Source organism: Phaseolus vulgaris, chromosome 9, assembly GCF_000499845.2.
Source record: "Phaseolus vulgaris cultivar G19833 chromosome 9, P. vulgaris v2.0, whole genome shotgun sequence".
Classification (NCBI taxonomy): domain Eukaryota; kingdom Viridiplantae; phylum Streptophyta; class Magnoliopsida; order Fabales; family Fabaceae; genus Phaseolus; species Phaseolus vulgaris.
The window spans coordinates 7,225,033-7,244,487 of record NC_023751.2 but is presented as its reverse complement, the minus strand read 5'-3'; the positions used below and the strand labels follow the sequence as shown (position 1 = coordinate 7,244,487).

Genomic DNA, 19,455 nt, shown 5'->3' with positions numbered 1-19,455 from the left:
TTTTGTACTGCAATTCTTCCTTAGTTATTAAAATAAAGTAAATAATATCAATATTTTCTCTATTGCTTAAAAAAAATCAATAATTTTTCTCTGTTATTGATTGAAATTTGTTAGGTTTGACTTCTTATTTCAAGACTATATCTCCTTATTTAAATGTGAGAACCACGATATGTGGTGTTTTTACATTCCTCTTAAATTTGCATTATTTTTGGTCTATCTTCTGCTTCTGCTTGAAGAAAATTGGTGTCTGTGCCCCAGCCTCCCCCCACCACACAAATTGTTCCTATTCGCGGCAGAAGTGTTTCATTTAGTAACAAATCAAATACCTAAACAATGATGTTGCTTCAGAAGTTCTTTACTATTGCATACGTAACATTGTGTACCCAACAGCCACTGGTGTTGCTCAGGTGGGCAATTATTTAGAAGTAATCTACACATCATAAAATAGTGCCTGGAAAATTATTAATTTAATGGGTGGGTAAATAGTCTATCAACGAAACCCTTTGAAACTGTTATGAAAATGTTGGGGACGCAAGCATCAGTATCTAATATTTGATCCATTTATTATCGAAAATTTCCATGAAATTAATAAAATGGAAAATGATAATTTCATTAAAGAATTAACAAAATAGAAAATGGGAAAGAAGATAAAAGAGACATTACGATCTTAATGGTTAAGTGTAAGATCTGTCAATTTGAATTAATTCAAATATAAGAATTTAAAAACTTAGCGAAGTCTTTCTCACAACTACAGTAACAATATATTTTAGACGATGAACTTTACTACTTAAGTTTCAGTAAATTTTATACCATGAACTTGTAAGTCACTAAAAATTAAAAACTATTTTTTAAAAAGTCTTTAATTATAAAAATAAACCCAAAATTCTGAATTTGTTGTTAATAGCGTCGTTCGGTCGTTCCCAGGGGTCAACAAAATAACTGCTACGACCCTATCTTCTTTTTCTGCTGTTTTTATATGTATATATCTAAGATCACATACCTCTCTGTTTTATATGAAAAACTCTGTTATTAGCCTGTTTACAAGCTATCATCTTTAGCTGGGCTACCTTATATTATTCTAGGACTCAAATTCTGTGTTTCGGATTTGACTTTGTTCGTAATGAGCCCTGAAAAACGTGGCACTCGAGAAGTACTATGTTTATTAGCAACCGCAAAAATCCACCTGCAAGTTTCAAATTGTGCGATTGAAATACGACCTCGTGAAGAGCAGTAGCCTAAAAGAAATGCCGTCAAGCAGACTTGATGTTTATGGATCATAACTTGGCTCTTCGGTTTCAGAATCTACTGCCATATTTGAGAAACTATAACAGATTTGGCGACAATTTGATTATGTAGTGTTTCATGGAACATTCTCTATTTCAATTCCAAATTTTTTATATCCAACATTGATCACTACTAATGACAATGACTGAGGGAATTCTAGAGCAACTTAAAATGTTCAAACCTAGTGTCGCTTTGCCAAAAAAAAGACAAAAAATGCTGCAGAAAAACTTCTTCAAGATGGAAATCCACAAATTTTCATCTCTTCATTATTCCACTTTTAAGTAGTATATAGGGAAACCAGCCAAACGATGAAGGCTGTAGTACTTCCATTCCAAGTCTTAAACCAAGAGAATCTCATGAATAGAGCGATCTTAATCAAATACCCAAGATAACTAACAGGTTGAAACGGACTGATAAACTCCTCCACTTTAGAAATAGACTGATAAATTGCACCTTTTACCGAGAACTAATGACGCTTAGTTCGGCTCCTTGACCTGTTCCTGCTACTGTGGGAAACACTAGCACTTCCTCTATGCACACTGGAGGAACTTGAGCCTCCTTGGCCACCAGCTTTCTTTAGTACTCTTCTGTAGGAGTTGTGGCCGCTGTTCCCAAGGGCAGCTTTGGCAACACTATCAGTGAGTATTTCTCGTCCCCTTTGAGGCTTGATAGATTGCTTGTTCAGGTACACAAGCTTTGGAAGAAGACCACTAACTGCTTTGCGCAACTGGTCATCGCTGATGTTGCTTTGAATTGGATTTCCTAGCAGACTCAAGGCCTGGAGTGAGTTGTAGTTAGCCACCAGCTGGCCTAATGCTTTTGTGGTTGCGATCTTGTTAAAGCTCAAGTCCAGAACTGTTAGCTTCAATAACCTGTGTAGCCCTTCAACATCACCTATCTTGTTTCCGGCAAGATATAGCTCTTTGACAAGGGTACAATTTGATAATCCTGATAAGAACATAGTGGATAATTTTATTATAGAAAATAATGCACATGGCCAACAAATTCGAGAAGTGACATCCTTCATTTAGCATCAACCAATATAGAAACTAACCTTGTCCAATTCTTGAAATGCGATTATAACTTAAATCAAGTACCCGCAGCCGGGTTAATTCTCTGAGGCCCTCAATAGTGCTGATTTTGTTTCTTGACAGATTCAGTGTATGAATACCCTTTGGGAGAAATCCAGGCGTGATGTGAACTACAAATCAGTTTAGTTAGTATTATTATTATTATTATGAGTAAGTGATGTAAAGGGTAACTTTTTTCTCTCAGAAAAGCGTACCTATAAGATTGCTTGACAAATTGACAGAGCGGAGACTGAAGAAGTGTGAAAGGGAGGGGATGGCTTTTATACCAATGCCTGATATATGAGCTGCAGTTGAGGCTGGGTTCAGGGATTGGACCAGACTATTGGCATTCATTATATCTTTTGAAATATTGGCATCTGGATGTCGAATCAACTCAGATGTGCTTCTTGCAATTGATCTACCATCATCAGGAGAAGGTGGAAAGGCAATGCTTCCAATGCTGTCATCACCAAAATCATCCTCAGGAGGTGGCTGCTGAATTTCGAGATCTTTCACCCACTCATCCACTCTGCTAAGCGAGGATGATTCTGTTGAGAAAGCCACCCATTGATTTTGTGGCCAAAATCCAAAATTCTCTTTCTGAAATCTGCTCCACCTTTGATTATCAATATTTTGGTCATCGCAGCTTTTCTGAAAATATTCCCCAAAAGATGAGGTTGGTGAGGGTGATTCTTCGTGTCTCAATGCCTTGCCTTGTTTTGGTTCAACGGTGTCGGAGGAGTAGCCACATTGACTACTTAAAGCAGCAATTGCAGGATGTATTTGTGTCGACTTGCTTAAGTTAGATCTATGTATATTCCTGTGGCTCCACAGGAACAACTTCCACCACAATCTTTTACTTCTAGAAGGGAGAACTTGACTTGAGGAATGCCTTTTCAACATCACTCTATCAGCACTGCAGTGAGTCATCGCAGACCTGGGGCTTAGATTAACCATCTGATATGCTGATAATCCTTTCAAATCCTCAAAAGACTGTGACTTAGAAGTTGGAAAGAGATGAGAAGTCTTCATAAATACATCCCTTCTTTCCAGGTCAGAACAAGATCTCTTGAGCTCTGGAGAAGCCCAAAAGTCAGCCTTGCCAATCCCAGGATCACTGACATGTCCACTTTGGATTATATCATCACTCTTTTTGCTGTATTTATGGTCTCTGTCTTCGAATTGAATGTTAGCTTGGTCTTCATACGGACTGGGGTATTCTATCTCTTCATTTGATGGATCATATCCTCCTTTGCTTGCAGCAGCTTGGTGGACTTGAAGATCAAAATCAGAGAGCTCCCTCTTGATGGAAGGAGACTCCTCATGCTCGTCTTCCCCTTCATAAGCTTCCTCCACCTCAGTCTTCACAGGACTCTCAAGATTCATGATCCTCACATTTCCCCTTGAATTCTTCTGCACACCAAAGGGTACCGTGACATCGAGGGTGGCCGGCTTCAAATCACGACTCTCTGTTGAAATCTTCGGGTGCTGTATTTCACCAAGTTGAGCTTTAAGGTCCCCTGTTAAAGGCCCTTCAGCAGTACCCTGAAGAAGTAAACAAAGCAGGTAAGATATACGGGTTGCTGAAGCAGGTAGAGTGAGATATGAGCTGAGTGTGGATATCTGTTTACTATATTTGTTTTTATTACAAAAAATAGTTTTTGAAGATAGAAATCGAACACACCAAATACGATTTTTGAAATAGAAATCAAGCACACCCAATATGAGTACATATTTGTTACCTTGTTTCCCTCTTTCTTTCCAGTAAAGAAGGAGAAACACCTGCACAAGGCCATGACAGAAGATAAAGCTTGTTCTGAATCCTTTTTATAACTTTATTCAATCCTCTTGCGCATTCAAACTTCGCACAATTCCTATAATCCTATGGCCACTCACATCTTGTTTGACTCAGTTATATCATAGCAGTAAGATTGAAGCAAGAGTGAGTCAAAAGTTAGCCATAGTCGATGGGAAGGTGCAGAACAAGAGATAGAAGCCTGTCAACACAAAACCGCGAACCACAAAAGGAATAATGACCAACACCTTCAACAGTTGGTGAAAATATTTCTAGAGAATTGGCCAGAGTTGTAGTATATGACGCAGCTACTCAAAGCTCCGCGAATATTTGTATCTTGAAATAGACCTGCGCAGTGGAAGAAGACCAACCAACCATTCAAAAATTCAGATAAACAATATATGCCAACCAAGTAAAACTTGCAGTACAAGAATAAAATCTTTGAAAAAAATATTTATATACTACATCTCGAGCTTGCAGCCTATACTCATGCATCTATCAAATAAGAATATATACTGATTTAAGGCATATGCCAGGAATTCAACATCTGTGCAAAACATGAACAGCAGACACCTGGCGATTGTTTGAGGGGTCAAAGACAGGGAACAAAAACACTAACCTGACCAAAACAAAAACACCTGGTGATTGTAACACAGACACTGTCCCAGGCACATAAAGAGGGAACATGCGTGGTAAAAAACGAACCTTCTGAAGGGATGGTAATTCGGCCCAAGATCTGTTGTGGCTGTGCGGATAACTGTCAAAGGAGCATAATTGTGGTGTGTGGGAGAGAGAGAGAAAGATTATTAAATGGTGGGTGGTGGTAGAATTTGTTCTGAAAAAACAATGAGAGAGAAACGCGCAATCCACACGGTGTCTTCAGTCATCATGCTGATGGCTGTCGAAAGTTCCTTGGGAGGGGTTGTGACCATGGCTTGCCCTCTGCATGTGCCTCTTCATAACCAAATGCGACAACTACATATATCAAACTAGGAAAGTGTTACTTTTTTACTCTCTAATCCAATTTTTAAATTGTTCTATTGAAAATCTCACAGATCCACACAGCACATTTCATTATATAAGTGGATTATATATTATATATAATTGAATTATATATAATTGAATTATATATAATTGAATTATATATAATTGAATTATATATAATTGAATTATATATAATTGAATGTAAAAACTCATTTCACTAATTTAGTTTTATGAGATTGAATTAGACTTAAAATACACTTTATGATAATTTCAATAAAATATTCATTCTCTTTTAATTGTAATCAGTGTAATATATCAACACTTATCAAAACTATATAAAATTCACTGTAACTTTTAATTCAAAATCACTAAATTACTCGACAATTTCTTTATACAAGTGTTTTAAAAATAAAGATATTATTGTCATATTTTAAAAAAAATTACTTATTTATGGAATTCACATTAATGAAAATTCTTGTAAAGTAACTTAGATGCTTTAAGAAACTTTAAATTAATTCATTTTTATCCGTTTATCTGTTAATTTATTAATTTTAATGTAATTACCTTTTAAAAGATCTCTAGTTGAAAATGTTTAAGGGTGGCACTTTAAAGTCGTTTGAGAAAATTATTAATTATTTTCCTAAGTTAAGAAAAAAAATTCACTTCAGGAAATCAATATTATTATAAATTATATTAATAATACTTAAAGATTAGTGTTTAAAATATAATAAATTTTTTTATAAAAAGGGAATAAAATTATTCTATTTTCCGCCTTTTACATATATATTTTTTAGTTTCCAAGTGCCGGCATAAATAATTAAAGGTGGTATTCTTGGAGTAACTCTCGCATTCGGATTCCCCACCATAATTTTTAATTTTTTTTTTTGTAAGGCTTAGCTTCTCTTTATTTATTCTATTCATAATCTACAACGAACCTCAATTATTTTTTTGTCTTTATAAAATTTCAGCAATGCCGTGCTTCATCACATGGTTTGACAATGATTGTTTCGCAAAAGCTTTTTTTTTAAAATAAAAAATTATTTTTTGTACTCTTAAAAATAATTAGTCCAAAAAGCATATTATCTTTATTTTCATTTTAATTTATCCCGTAAATAAAATAATACATGTTCATTTAATTTTCATTTTATAAATAATTTTATCCGAATATTTATGTGTATATAGCGAATTGGGTACCTTAACTTTATAGTTAAAATCAATTAATGAAGTAATTTGGGTGAATTATTGCGTTTGTGTTTGAATTGAAGCATGATTGAAGATCTCTTTTAAATACGTGATATATATTGAATTGGGTGTGGGCCTATGGATTAAGAAGTAATCCTGATTTCTCGATGAAGGAAAAGAAGGATAATAAGTGATAAACAATTCAATGTACATAAGAGAAAAAGACAAACAATTCACATTTTTTAAAAATTACATATCTTACACATGTAATTAGTGCACTTTTCTTACTCATATGAATTACGTGGAAGTTTAACATAGAATATTAAATTATTTTAAACTAATTAAATTAAATATTATTTTAAAAAATACAAAAAAATATGAATATTTAAAATAATTTATATTATTAATAAAAATTCTAAATTTTTTATAATTAATTAGATATCAATTTAAAAATTATTTTTAATAAATTTTTTTAATAATTTTTTATTTTTTAAAATAATATTTAATTTAGTTAATATAATTAATTAACTAATTTTTCTTTAAATTTGGTTTTTATTTAATAATTTTTTAAAAGAATGTTTAGTGAGAAACCCATTTTTAGTGGAAATAGTAAAAACACATCGTATAAATAAAAGGACATGATTATTTAAAAATTAAATTATTCATTTATATATATATATATATGTGTGTGATAATCACTCTTCTTAATTAATTAACTAAAATAAAAATATATAAGTTAAAAGGCTTATTTAAAAAATATTTATTTAAAAATTTGTTAAGATCGATCTAACATAATCTTCGAATTTTAAAAGTTTTATCAAATAAAAAAAATAAAATATCCAATTTTTTTTCCATAAATAACTTAATTATCATGTTAATTTTACTTGAATTTGATATATTTTTTTATCATTATGACTATTAATTTATTTTTATTATTATCATTAATGATTATCTCTCATTATTGAATAATGATAGAGGAGAATACCACAATAATAATAATTATATTAAAAAGAATAATAATATTAATAAGAAGAATTTCATTAATTACCATGACAATAATAATGATTATAATTATAAGAGTTCTCACTAAACAATAATCACTATTAGAAAATAATTAAATAAAAAAGATAATTTAAATTATATACTATTTTAAAATTTAAATAAATTATTGATATATAGAATAACTTCTATTATTTGATAAATAATTTATAAATTCATATATAATTAGCTAACAAAGTTTTAACTATTAATTATTTAGATTTTAGAGTTGATAGTTAAAACTTTGGTAGCTAATTATATATTAATTTACAAACTATTTATCAATAATATATAAAATACTTTATATACTAATAATTTTTGTTAATATCTAAAATAATATCTAGTTTGTCTAGTATAACAACCAATTAGTTTTTATTTAATGATTTTCTTTAATAAATATTAAACAATAGATTCAGATATTAATTTGAGTCTATATAACCTAGATATCTTATATACACTAAAAAAAATCATTAAAAACTAATTAGTCACTATGTTGATTAAATTAAATACGTATTACTTTATAGACTACAAATATTATTAGTATCTAAAGTGAAATCTATTATTAAAAAAAAATTATAAAATAATATTTAGATTAACATATAAATTAACTATAAAGTTTCCAACTACTAGTAGTTTATATTTTAAATTGGTTCTTTTTTTCATCAATAAATAAATTAAATTAAATGGGACACTTAAGAGATATCCCAACCCTTATACAAAATTAACTCTAATTTGGTTTCTATAAGGTGAAGATATACTAATTTAGAATATAAAGTAACTAAGAATTAAAACTTACCAATTTATAAACTACTTTATATTTTTTTTATTAATAATAAAAACTACTTTATATACCAATAATTTTTTTATAAAATAATACATAATTTAGTCATTATATTAATTAATTATTTTGGTATATATATAATTTTTGTTATAATAATATGGTTTAATGATTTGATTAGTACATGAAGTTTGAATGAATTGTTAAGTAAATATTTGAATATTGAAATTAAAAATAAAAATAATAATTGTGGTTTTGATATAAGGATATTTTAGCCTGTGAATTGCAAATAAAAGTAGTGAGAAGAGTAGAGAAAGTATTAATGTGCAGTTTGAAAGCAGTTGCAACAAGTACAACAAGCTCCACCATCCACTGCATGCGCACTCCTCCTTCCTTTCTTCTTCTTCTTCAACCTTTCACAAACTCAGAATGTGGAAGATCAGGAACAACCACACCAACTTGTTGCTCACGTGTCACACACAACAACGTACGGATTTCTTGTCTTGTCGGATGCTATCCTGGTGTCGTCAACTTTCAAGTTGCATTTCGTGTTTCTTCAACAAATTTTTCTGTCTTCTCTCTACTCTATACCATGTTTTCCTATGTCTCCTACCTCTTCTGCAACCAACGCCAATTAGTTTCAACTCATTCACCTAATAATAATAATGGCAGAGAATACCAAATAGGATCAATGGAGGATTCATTAAGAATATCGCCACTTAGATTTCCTTTACACAATATCTATTCACCTGTAGTTACCTATTTTAATAGTTTTTTTATCAAACAAATTATGAGAACTTTATATTATAGAAATTTGGATTAAATTTGTATTTTTAAATGTTATGTTTGAGTAAAATAATTTAAGTTTAGTAAATTTAATTTCATTATTTAGATTTTAATTATCTTTGTCCGATAACGGTCCAATAGCGGGTGACCTGCTAAAAAAACTCAATAAATACTCGTTAAAATAGGCTTGAAATGACTCTGATACCATGTAAAGAAGTGAGTTTTAAGCTTAACTCAACCTCATAAAACCGGTTTATGAGATGAGATTTGCACCCCACTTATATACAATGAAATGTCTTAATATCTAAGTAGATGTGGAATCTCCAACAATCTTCAAATATCAATAAAAAATAAATACATTAATTAAAAATATCACTTTATGTTATTAGCATATCTTAAAAGAATGTGCCAATTTCACAGAAAAAATTGAAAAAAAAAAATCTAGTATATGAATAAAAGTAAATAAGAAAATAACTTTTTCAAACATGGACTAAAATATTCTAATTTGTATCAATCTATATCTCATTGTTGTTAATAAAATTTAATTTTCAATAATAATAACAGAAATAATTTTGTAAGTATTACTCGAAAAAACCTAATTAAATATAACTGCGACTTCATCGATAAAAAATTCTGTTTAATATCAAAATTGTGTTTGATATTAATGAAAAAGTTGTTGATATTAACAAATAAAGTTTTTACTAACGTCATTAAAAGATAACATTGATTGGTATTAGCAAAAACTACATTAAAATACAAAATAATATTTTTTTAATGTAGTTAAAAAATTATATTAATCAACATATATTTTTATTTATACTGCAGGTAGTTTTCAGTGTATATGGGAGGTGGCTTTATTTTGTTCGACATTTTTACCATAATAATATAAAACATTATTTTATTTTTTATTTATAAAATTTAAAAGAAAGTGTAAGAAATGAAATAAAAACAGAGTACATTTGTGTAATCATAATAAAAATATATGGAAACAAACAAACATGTGGTTTTGCTTTTGCGATAAGAAAGTCCTCAATATTGTAAAATAATGGTGTGATGTTGTTCTTACAAGGACCTAGAAACAAACTGTCTTCGTCTTCCACCTGTTGACCTCTCGGCCTTCGCTTCCGGACTCCCTTCTCGGTGTGATCTTTCGGCTTACTCGTTCTTGGTTTGTATTTGGTTTGAAAATCTTTCACGTTTTATTGAATTGCTTGACTGACACTTCCCGGTCAACTTTAATTTACTCCATTCGATCTTTCGGTTTTTGGTCTCGGCATCCTCTCACAGATGGGTGTGCGTACCTGAAAGGTGCTCCGATGCCAAAGTTAGATTCAGTTTTACAGGATATTAAAATGAATTCAACCTCCCTTACCTCTCAGGATGACCCTCTATTTATACTGCTCTTTTATTGGGCCCAGAAGTTATTTGGGCCTTTTCTTTTTGTATTAAACATTTACTATACATACCTACATATTTGGGCTCCGTTTCATGGGCTTTTGCTTAATAATAATTTCCATTCTATTTTATTTCTTTCGTTATTTAGTTTACTTTCGGTCGGCTTAGTACACCTTGCTTTCGGTCGGCTTAGTACACCTTGCTTTCGGTCGGCTTAATACACCTTGCTTTCGGTCGGCTTAGTACACCTTGCTTTCGGTCGGCTTAATACACCTTGCTTTCGGTCCAATCTCTTGGCCCAGTACACTAAGCCCCCCAGGCATAAGGAGGTGTAGACGACGAAATGTCTATTAGAAGATAAAATGCTACCTCTTGTATTTTTTGGAGGGAAAATCAATTTTGAAAGAAAAGAGAGAAAAACTTGAATGGTGTATTAACTATGAAAAGACAAGCTGATGAGACCGCTTGACAGGACAAGCTGGAAGTGCCAACCATCGGATGTAAGTAAATCTGATGGTCACTATGCCATGACTCTTCAGATTTCACCACTCTTCCACCACTATAAATCTTCACTTCTATTTACCTTATTTCACAGTTTCTCCCTACATTATATATTAAAGCTGAAGCAAATATTCGCGGAAGGTATAATGTCCTCATCAAGTTCTGTTTCCGTTTCTTCTGAGTTTACGGAATTTTCGAGCACGAGTAATGAATCTACTGGGAGAGTGATTGAGACCAATAAGAATGCCAACCCTGCTTTGTCACCTGAAACGGTTTCGTGTCTGAATTCGTCAAGCAAGGACGGCGTAGATGTTGAGGTCGAGGAAAAAGAAGTGGCCGAACAAAAATTAAGCCTTCGGCGCGGGTACGAATGGGTTAATCCAAAAGTTCGGGAATATTTCTCTCGGTACCAATTTACTTCAACCCTTCGTAACTTCCTTTCTAAAATTTATGTGTATTCTCCTGATGCCACTGAGGAAATCATTTCTTTTCGGCGAACTTGTGCCATTGATAATGTTTGTCATGGCCGTGAAGGCGACGAACACGAATTTTTTTATTTTTATGAATGTCTCTTTACTGATCTCCATATTCGGTTTCCGTTAAGTGAATTTCAGATGGGTGTCCTGCGTTTTCTTAATATTGCTCCTACTCAACTTCACCCCAACGGTTGGGCTTATATGCAAGCTTTTAGTATTTTGTGTAGATACCTTTCTTTAATTCCGAGTCCGAAAACCTTTTTATATTATTATAGCTCTCGGCCCGGTAAGAAGCCTAGTTGGTTGTCCCTGATCAGTAAGACAAAAGTGTGTTTCCTTTCTCCATTTACTTCTTCGTATAAAAATTTCAAAGGAGGCTTCTTTAAAATTCTAATTGAGGAAACCGGGAGAAAGTACTTCTTTGATGGTGATATTCCAAAATTCCCTTTTTACTGGACCCGTGCTCCTGTGAAATTCAACTCTTGTTCTTACCATTCGATGACTACCGAAGAGAAGCATAGTATTGCGGTTCTAAGTCACTTCTCCCATAAGATTCCAACTCGTGCTCTGCTTCGGCTATACGTTTCTCGTAAACCCCAAAAGGATTTCATGGGTATGTGATTCTTTCGGATTTTCTCTTTTAGTAATAAGAATTTTAACTTTGCTGAATCTATTGGTGATGTCCAGGTTTAATGGCGGCCACAAAACCGAAGGATCGTGCTTATTTCTCTAAGCTGTTTAATCAGGCTGGAGGTTCAACTCCTCGTTTTGAGAATGAAGCTCCAGGAACAGGAAATGAAGTTGTTGAGCCTACCCCTCGCTTAGAGGTTGAAATAGCCGCGGACGCCGGAATAGGACCTTCTAGAAAGAGTAGGAAACGAGACAAGAATAATAGAAGGTCACACTCCTCTAAAAAGCATCGTCATGGTTCTGGGAGTTCTTCTGAATCGCTTTTTGAAACAATGTTCACATCGTCCACACGCTTTTCAGACTTTGTTGATTGCAACCTTGATTCCTCTGCTCGGGATATGTTCAAAGTGGTTTCTGTTCCTTCTCTAGCTGATTCAATGTTTGAATTGACTAGCCGTGCTTTTTTGATTAGTGAAGCGATAAAAGAAAAAACAAAGAGCCATGTTACTTCTGCTGAATTTGAGAAATTGAAGAGGGAAGCAGCTGAATCGAATGAGAAAATCGCGTTACTAAATTCGCAAATTGATGAACTTTCTGCGGTTAATAACCGACAAGAAACTGAGAAAGAAAAATTGAAGAGTGAAAACGTCCAGCTCTCGGCCCAAACTTTGGCACTTAACTCGGAGAATCAAGAATTGAAGGTAGACGTTGCTAAACTCACTGCTGCGAAGAAAATCGATGCTGAAAGCATTTCTCAATTGGAAGGAGAAGTAAACAAGTTAAAGTTGAGAGTTGGTGAAGCTGAGAGTTTTGTTATTCAACAACACCAGTTGGGTTTTGAGAAAGCTCTTCAACAAGCCGAATATTTCTACAAGATCCCGTTAGATGCCGGTAACTTTGATGTCGGCAAAGACTTCTATAAGGGCAAATTAATTCCAGTCAGTGATATTCCTTATGACGGATCTCCAGAAGATGAGAGGGAAAATGAAGGATGAAAAATGAATGACGAGGCCGAATAGTAATCTAATTAGGATGTTTTTTGTTTTTTGTAATAGCTCCGAGTAAAAACTTTCGGACTTTTTAGGACGTTTTGTCTCTGTAGTAATAGGAATTTTGGATATACGGCATCAAATTATATGATAATATTTGATGTACTTCGTGTCTATCTTACGTGATCAGTTCCAGCTATTTATTATCTTAATTTCATACGATAAATGTATTCTATTTAATCGAACAAGAACGGGCGATCGGCCATTTAATTGTGATCTTTAAGCGAACAACTAAGGATAGGTGGCCAGCTTACTTGCGATGTTAATCAAGCAAATTTGGTAAGCGTTCGACTGGCACTTGAGATGTTACGTTCAGCCAATATTTGCGATGTTAATCAAGCAAATTTGGTGAGCGTTCGGCCGGCACTTGCGATGTTACGTTCAGCCAATATTTGCGATGTTAATCAAGCAAATTTGGTGAGCGTTCGGTCGGCGCTTGCGATGTTACGTTCAGCCAATATTTGCGATGTTAATCAAGCAAATTTGGTGAGCGTTCGGCCGGCGCTTGCGATGTTACGTTCAACCAATATTTGCGATGTTAATCAAGCAAATTTGGTGAGCGTTCGGTCGGCACTTGCGATGTTACGTTCAGCCAATATTTGCGATGTTAATCAAGCAAATTTGGTGAGCGTTCGGTCGGCACTTGCGATGTTACGTTCAGCCAATATTTGCGATGTTAATCAAGCAAATTTGGTGAGCGTTCGGCCGGCGCTTGCGATGTTACGTTCAGCCAATATTTGCGATGTTAATCAAGCAAATTTGGTGAGCGTTCGACCGGCGCTTGCGATGTTACGTTCAGCCAATATTTGCGATGTTAATCAAGCAAATTTGGTGAGCGTTCGGTCGGCACTTGCGATGTTACGTTCAGCCAATATTTGCGATGTTAATCAAGCAAATTTGGTGAGCGTTCGGCCGGCACTTGAGATGTTACGTTCAGCCAATATTTGCGATGTTAATGAAACAAATTTGGTGAGCGTTCGACCGACACTTGCAATGTTACGTTCAGCCAATATTTGCGATGTTAATCAAGCAAATTTGGTGAGCGTTCGGCCGGCACTTGCAATGTTACGTTCAGCCAATATTTGCGATGTTAATCAAGCAAATTTGGTGAGCGTTCGGCCGGCACTTACGATGTTAATCAAGCAAGCGGGCAATCGTTCTTTCGGGAAGGATTTCACCTGGAGTGAAAGCGTCCAAGACCGAGAGTTTCTAGTTGATACTTAGAACTTTCAACAAAAGATCTTAATATACAATAGTTAGTGTTCTTAAATACAAGCCTTAACTGAAATAAAATTTTAAGTGACTCATATTCCAAGTTCTGGGTATTGGCTTTTCGTCTAACGTTTCCAACCTATAGGCTCCATTCTTCAAGTTTTCTTTTACTCTGAACGGTCCTTCCCAGTTTGGTGCTAACTTCCCTTGTGCTGGATCTTTTCTTGCATCAGTTCTCATTCTCCATACCAAATCTCCTTCACTAAAAGTTCTCGGTCTTACCTTCGCATTGAACCTCTTACATGCTCTTCTTTTCACTGCTTCTTCTCTGATTTTGGCTTTCTCTCGAAGTTCTTCAATCAAATCTAATTCTGCCTTTAAACATTCATTGTTAACACTCCAATCTTCTATTTGGCTTCGCAATGTTGGTTCAATGACCTCTATGGGCAACATAGCATCTGTTCCATATGTGAGATTAAATGGTGTTTCTCCAGTTGATGTCTGCGGTGTGCACCTATATGCCCACAATATTTCAGGTAACTTCTCGGCCCACAACCCTTTCGCACTTCCCAATCTTCTCTTTAGTTGACTGAGAATGACTTTGTTAGCTGATTCTGCTTGCCCATTTGTTTGCGGATGTTCAACTGAGGTAGTTGTAGACTTGATTCCCAAATCCGCATAGAATTCCAGAAGCTTTTTATCAATAAACTGTCGGCCATTGTCGGTTATAATAGAATGTGGAATGCCGAATCTACAAATTATATTCTTCCACACAAATGTTTGAACTTGTTGAGCTGTTATTTTTGTCAACGCTTCAGCTTCTATCCATTTTGTGAAATAATCAACCGCAACAATCATGAATTTTGTTTGTCCTCGGCCTAAAGGGAATGGGCCGAGGATATCCATTCCCCATTTAGCGAATGGCCAAGGAGAAGCAATGCTCTGCAACTCTTGTGATGGTATATGATTGAGGCTTCCAAATTCCTGACACTTCTTACAGGTTTTAACGTATTGATTGCAATCTTCACGTATTGTCGCCAATAATATCCGGCACGACAGATTCGTGTTGCCATTGTTCGCGCACCACAGTGCAATCCACATAGTCCTTCATGAAGTTCGCGGATTACTGTTCAGCTTGCTCATGAGAAAGACACTTTAACAAAGGAGTTGAAAACCCTCTCTTGTACAGTTCATCCCCTATGAGGATAAAATTAGCGACTTTTCTAGCCATTCTAACATCAATTTCAATTCCTTGTTCTTGATTGTTAATCACTTCTTTGTATGATCGAATCCAATCATCTTTCTCTGTGGTAACAATCAAACATTCTTCCACTCCAACTGTCGGATTGTGCAAGGTTTGTTGTAAAATGGAGTTGTGCTGAGGTTGTCTTCGTTGACTTGCCAACTTGGATAGAGAATCTGCTTTTGTGTTTTGTTCTCTCGGAATGTGTATGATCTCGGCTGTGATAAAGTTTTCCATAATGCTTAAGACTTTGTGATAATACCTTAATAACAAAGGATCTCTTATCTGGTATTCACCTCTCATATGTCCCACCATTAATTGAGAATCACTTCGGCATATAACATTTTGTGCACCCATGTCTTTGGCTAAAACCAACCCTGCAATTAAAGCCTCATACTCGGCTTGGTTATTTGAAGTTTTGAATTCAAATTTCAGAGCCATTTCCAAATGAAAGTTCCCTGGTCCTTCTAGCACGATTCCTGCCCCACTCCCCTTCTTGCTGGATGATCCGTCAACAAATACAATCCACGCTTCATGATCAGCTTCCATTGTCGGCATTTGGATAATAAAGTCTGCTAATGCTTGTGCTTTGATTGCTCCTCGCGGCTCATATTTGATTCCAAATTCTGACAACTCTACTGACCATGCTACCATTCTTCCCGCAAGTTCAGGTTTTCTTAATACTTTGGCTATCGGGCAATCGGTTCTGACAATAACCTGATGATTCTGAAAGTATGGCCGAAGTCGTCTTGCTGTGTATACAAGTGTTAAAGCAATTTTTTCAACCCGTTGGTATCTAGTTTCGGCGCTTTGGAGAACTCTGCTCACGAAGTATATAGGCTTTTGTTCTGGATTTTCTTGTATCAAGGCTGCTCCTACGGCTTCGTGAGAAGTGGCAAGGTAGACAATGATAGGCAAAGTTGACATAGGTTTGACCAGGATGGGAGGTTTAGCTATCGTCTCTTTGATCGTTGCAAAAGCTTGCTCACATTGTTCATTCCACGTGAACGTTTCGGCCTTCCTCAACAACTTCACTATCGGTTTGGACTTCTCGGCCAGTATCGGCAAAAACCTTGCCAATGCATTTAACCTTCCTACTAACCTCTGAACTTCTTTCAAATTTATCGGATTCCTCATATTCATTATCGCTTCACATTTATCTGGGTTTGCCTCAATTCCTCTGTTAGTCAACATGAAGCCGAGAAACTTCCCACCTTTGACTCCAAAAACGCATTTTTCTGGATTCAATCGCAAGTTATACTTCCTTATCTGTGCAAATATTTCTTCAAGATCTTTCACATGGTTATCTACCGCATGAGACTTAACAATCATATCATCCACATACACTTCCATATTCTTTCCAATTTGTTTTTTAAACACCATATCCATCAATCTTTGATATGTTGCTCCGGCATTTTTCAAACCGAAGGGCATGACCTGATAGCAATAGTTTGCCATATCGGTAGTGAATGCAGTCTTCGGGATGTCAGGTTTATACATTTGTATTTGATTGTAACCGGAATAAGCATCCAAGAAACTCATCATGGCTTGACCAGATGCCCCATCAACCAACCTGTCAATACTCGGCAAAGGATAGGAATCTTTCGGACATGCCTTGTTCAAATCTGTATAATCAGTACACATTCGCCACTTTCCGTTTGCCTTCTTGACGAGAACTACATTTGCTAACCAAGTCGTATATTGGATTTCTTTAATGAAACCCGCCTGTAACAATTTTTCAGTTTCTTCAAGAGCAGCTTTTCGTTTTTCCTCTCCCAACTTCCTTCGTTTTTGAGCTATCGGTCTTGCTTCTCGGCAAACAGATAATTTGTGAGAAATGATGTTATGATCAATTCCCGGTATGTCTGATGCCTTCCAGGCGAACAAATCTTTGTTCATTCTTATCACTGCCACTAAGTCATCAATCATTTCTTCGGGCATACTACCCCCAACATATGTACATTGCGTTTCATCTTCGCCTAATTGAACCGATGTAATTTCTTCTCTTGGCTCTATCCTTTCATCATCATTCATTCTGGGATCCAAGTCCACCGTTGCAACCATGTTTCTTGCTTCCATACTTCCGGTCGCCACTCTCGGCTCTCGGACCATCTTCAATCCGGTCACATAACACTCTTTGGCTGCTTTTTGATCAACGTATATGGTTGCTATGTCTCCCCGTTCAGTTGGAAATTTCATTGCCAAATGCGGCGTCGACACTATAGCTCCCAACTTATTCAACGAAGATCTTCCTAACAAGGCATTATAGGAAGTACGAGTATCTACCACCAGGTATCTGATTGTAATTGTTTTCGTTGCATTTCCTCTACCAAAGGTTGTCGGCAAATCAATATATCCCTTGGTGTCAACCTTTTCACCTGAAAACCCAATTATTTGCTCCTTCAAAAGAACTATGTCTTGTTCTTTCAAATGTAATTTTTTGAAGGTTTCCCAGAACAGAATATCGACTGAGCTCCCTTGATCTACTAGAGTTTTCATTACCGCGTACCTGGCAATTTCAATTGTTATCACCATTGGGTCTCGTTGATCAGGATCAATATCTTGGAAATCTTCATCAGTAAATAACATAGGTGGCAAACTTCTTCTTTTGAAAACATAATTCACGGTCATGGCACCTCTCAAATATTTCTTTCCCATCGTATTATATGTTTCCTTTTCCGAAAAACCTCCAGAGATGGTATTAATGAACCCCCTGACTGGCCTTCCCAAACTGCGTTGTCGGCTCCTTCTCTCTTGAGAATGGAGGTGGCTTCCTCCACTTCTTAAATCTCTTTTTTCGTCTCTTCCTCCTCTTCTCTCCTTTCGATCGTTTTGTATATCAGTCGTTCTTCCAAATTTTTCTCCTCTACTCCTGACATCTTGTTCTGGACTTTGACTAGCCTTCATTCTTCCGACTCTAACAAAGCGTTTTAATTGCCCTGTCTGAATCAACTCTTCAATTCGGTCTTTCAGCGCTATGCATTCTTCAGTGTGATGGCCATGATTTTTATGGTACTGGCAACGTCTGCTATGGTCAGCTCGATCTGGGGTTCGTGCTTTCCTTGGTGGCGGTATTACTGCGGTTGCCATTGCCTCTTAAAGTATTCGGGTCCGAGTTGTGCTCAATGGTGTGTATTGTTGAAACTTTCGGCCACGGGGTTCCTCTCTGAAACGTCTACTTTGATATCCTACCTCTCTTTCATTTGTTTTCTTCTCGTTCTTCACGTCCATCCTTGCCTGATTCCTAAAGTCCCTTAACTCCTCCATCTGCATGAACTTTGCTGCGCGCCGTCTTAATTCATCAAGGCTTACGGCTGGTTTTTTGCATAAGCTATCGGCAAATGGTCCCGGTCTCAAGGCAGTTATCATATGATGCATAGAAACTTCCGGACTGAGGTTTCTAATACTTAAAGCCATCCTTCCAAAGCGTTCCATAAAAGCTCGCAGTGACTCATTCTGTTCTTGTCTTATGTTTACGAGAGCTATAGATGTTAAGTGATGTGGTCTACTTGTAGCGAATTGAGCTCCAAACTTTTCTATCAAAGTGTCAAAACAATCAACAGATAAGGGTGGTAGCCGGGTAAACCAGCTTAGAGCCGCTCCTTTCAAGGTAGTTGGGAAAACCCTACATAGAATGGCGTCGTTCCACGTGTACAGACTTATTTGAGTTGTGTATATTGCAACATGTTCATCTGGATCTGTGCTCCCATCATACTTCTCTATTGTTAAACTCTTCCAATTGTCAGGTAATGGGGTCTCTATTATAGTCTCAGAAAACGGGTGTCTTCTGACTGGCGTTTCCACAGCGACACCGGAAGTCTCAGGTATCTTCCTTTGTGTAACCCCGAAACTCTCTTCCTTGTTCTCTCTTTCATTAACAAAGTTTCTCGGGGAAGTATTTAACGATGTTTCTCCATTCAATCTTTGTCTCAGGTAAGCATTCTCAGCTCTCAACATGCTCAACTCCTCTTCATTACTCTTCTTCAGTGTCTCAAATTCCTCTTGCAATTGCATTAACATGGCCATAGTCAT

General features: G+C 35.5%; 2 protein-coding genes across 3 annotated transcripts; both read right to left on the bottom strand.

Moving 5' to 3' along the window:
- Window positions 1–1,343: 1,343 nt before the first annotated feature.
- Window positions 1,344–5,200, bottom strand: LOC137820521 (uncharacterized). Of its 2 annotated transcripts, none has more exons than XM_068624653.1 (5): window positions 4,855–5,200; window positions 4,097–4,497; window positions 2,570–3,899; window positions 2,339–2,485; window positions 1,344–2,232 (listed from the first exon to the last, which is right to left on the bottom strand). In XM_068624653.1, exons 2-5 carry the CDS (start codon window positions 4,148–4,150, stop codon window positions 1,751–1,753), a joined length of 2,013 nt encoding a protein of 670 aa, XP_068480754.1. In that variant the 5' UTR covers window positions 4,151–4,497; window positions 4,855–5,200; the 3' UTR covers window positions 1,344–1,750. The 2 variants fall into 2 exon arrangements, with proteins under 2 accessions (XP_068480754.1, XP_068480752.1); XM_068624651.1 differs by having other exon boundaries at window positions 4,769–5,188.
- Window positions 5,201–18,519: 13,319 nt separating this feature from the next.
- On the bottom strand, window positions 18,520–19,455 carry LOC137822178 (uncharacterized). The gene has a single exon (XM_068627079.1). The coding sequence runs from the start codon at window positions 19,453–19,455 to the stop codon at window positions 18,520–18,522; it is 936 nt and encodes a 311-aa protein (XP_068483180.1).

Coding starts and splice junctions, on each gene's coding strand:
- LOC137820521 (XM_068624653.1), bottom strand. CDS start 4,150: ATGGCCTTGTGCAGGTGTTTCTCCTTCTTTACTGGAAAGAAAGAGGGA. Junction 2,486..2,569: donor TTTGTCAAGCAATCTTATAG/GTACGCTTTTCT, acceptor ACTGATTTGTAG/TTCACATCACGCCTGGATTT. Junction 2,233..2,338: donor CATTTCAAGAATTGGACAAG/GTTAGTTTCTAT, acceptor TGTTCTTATCAG/GATTATCAAATTGTACCCTT.
- LOC137822178 (XM_068627079.1), bottom strand. CDS start 19,455: ATGACTATGGCCATGTTAATGCAATTGCAAGAGGAATTTGAGACACTG.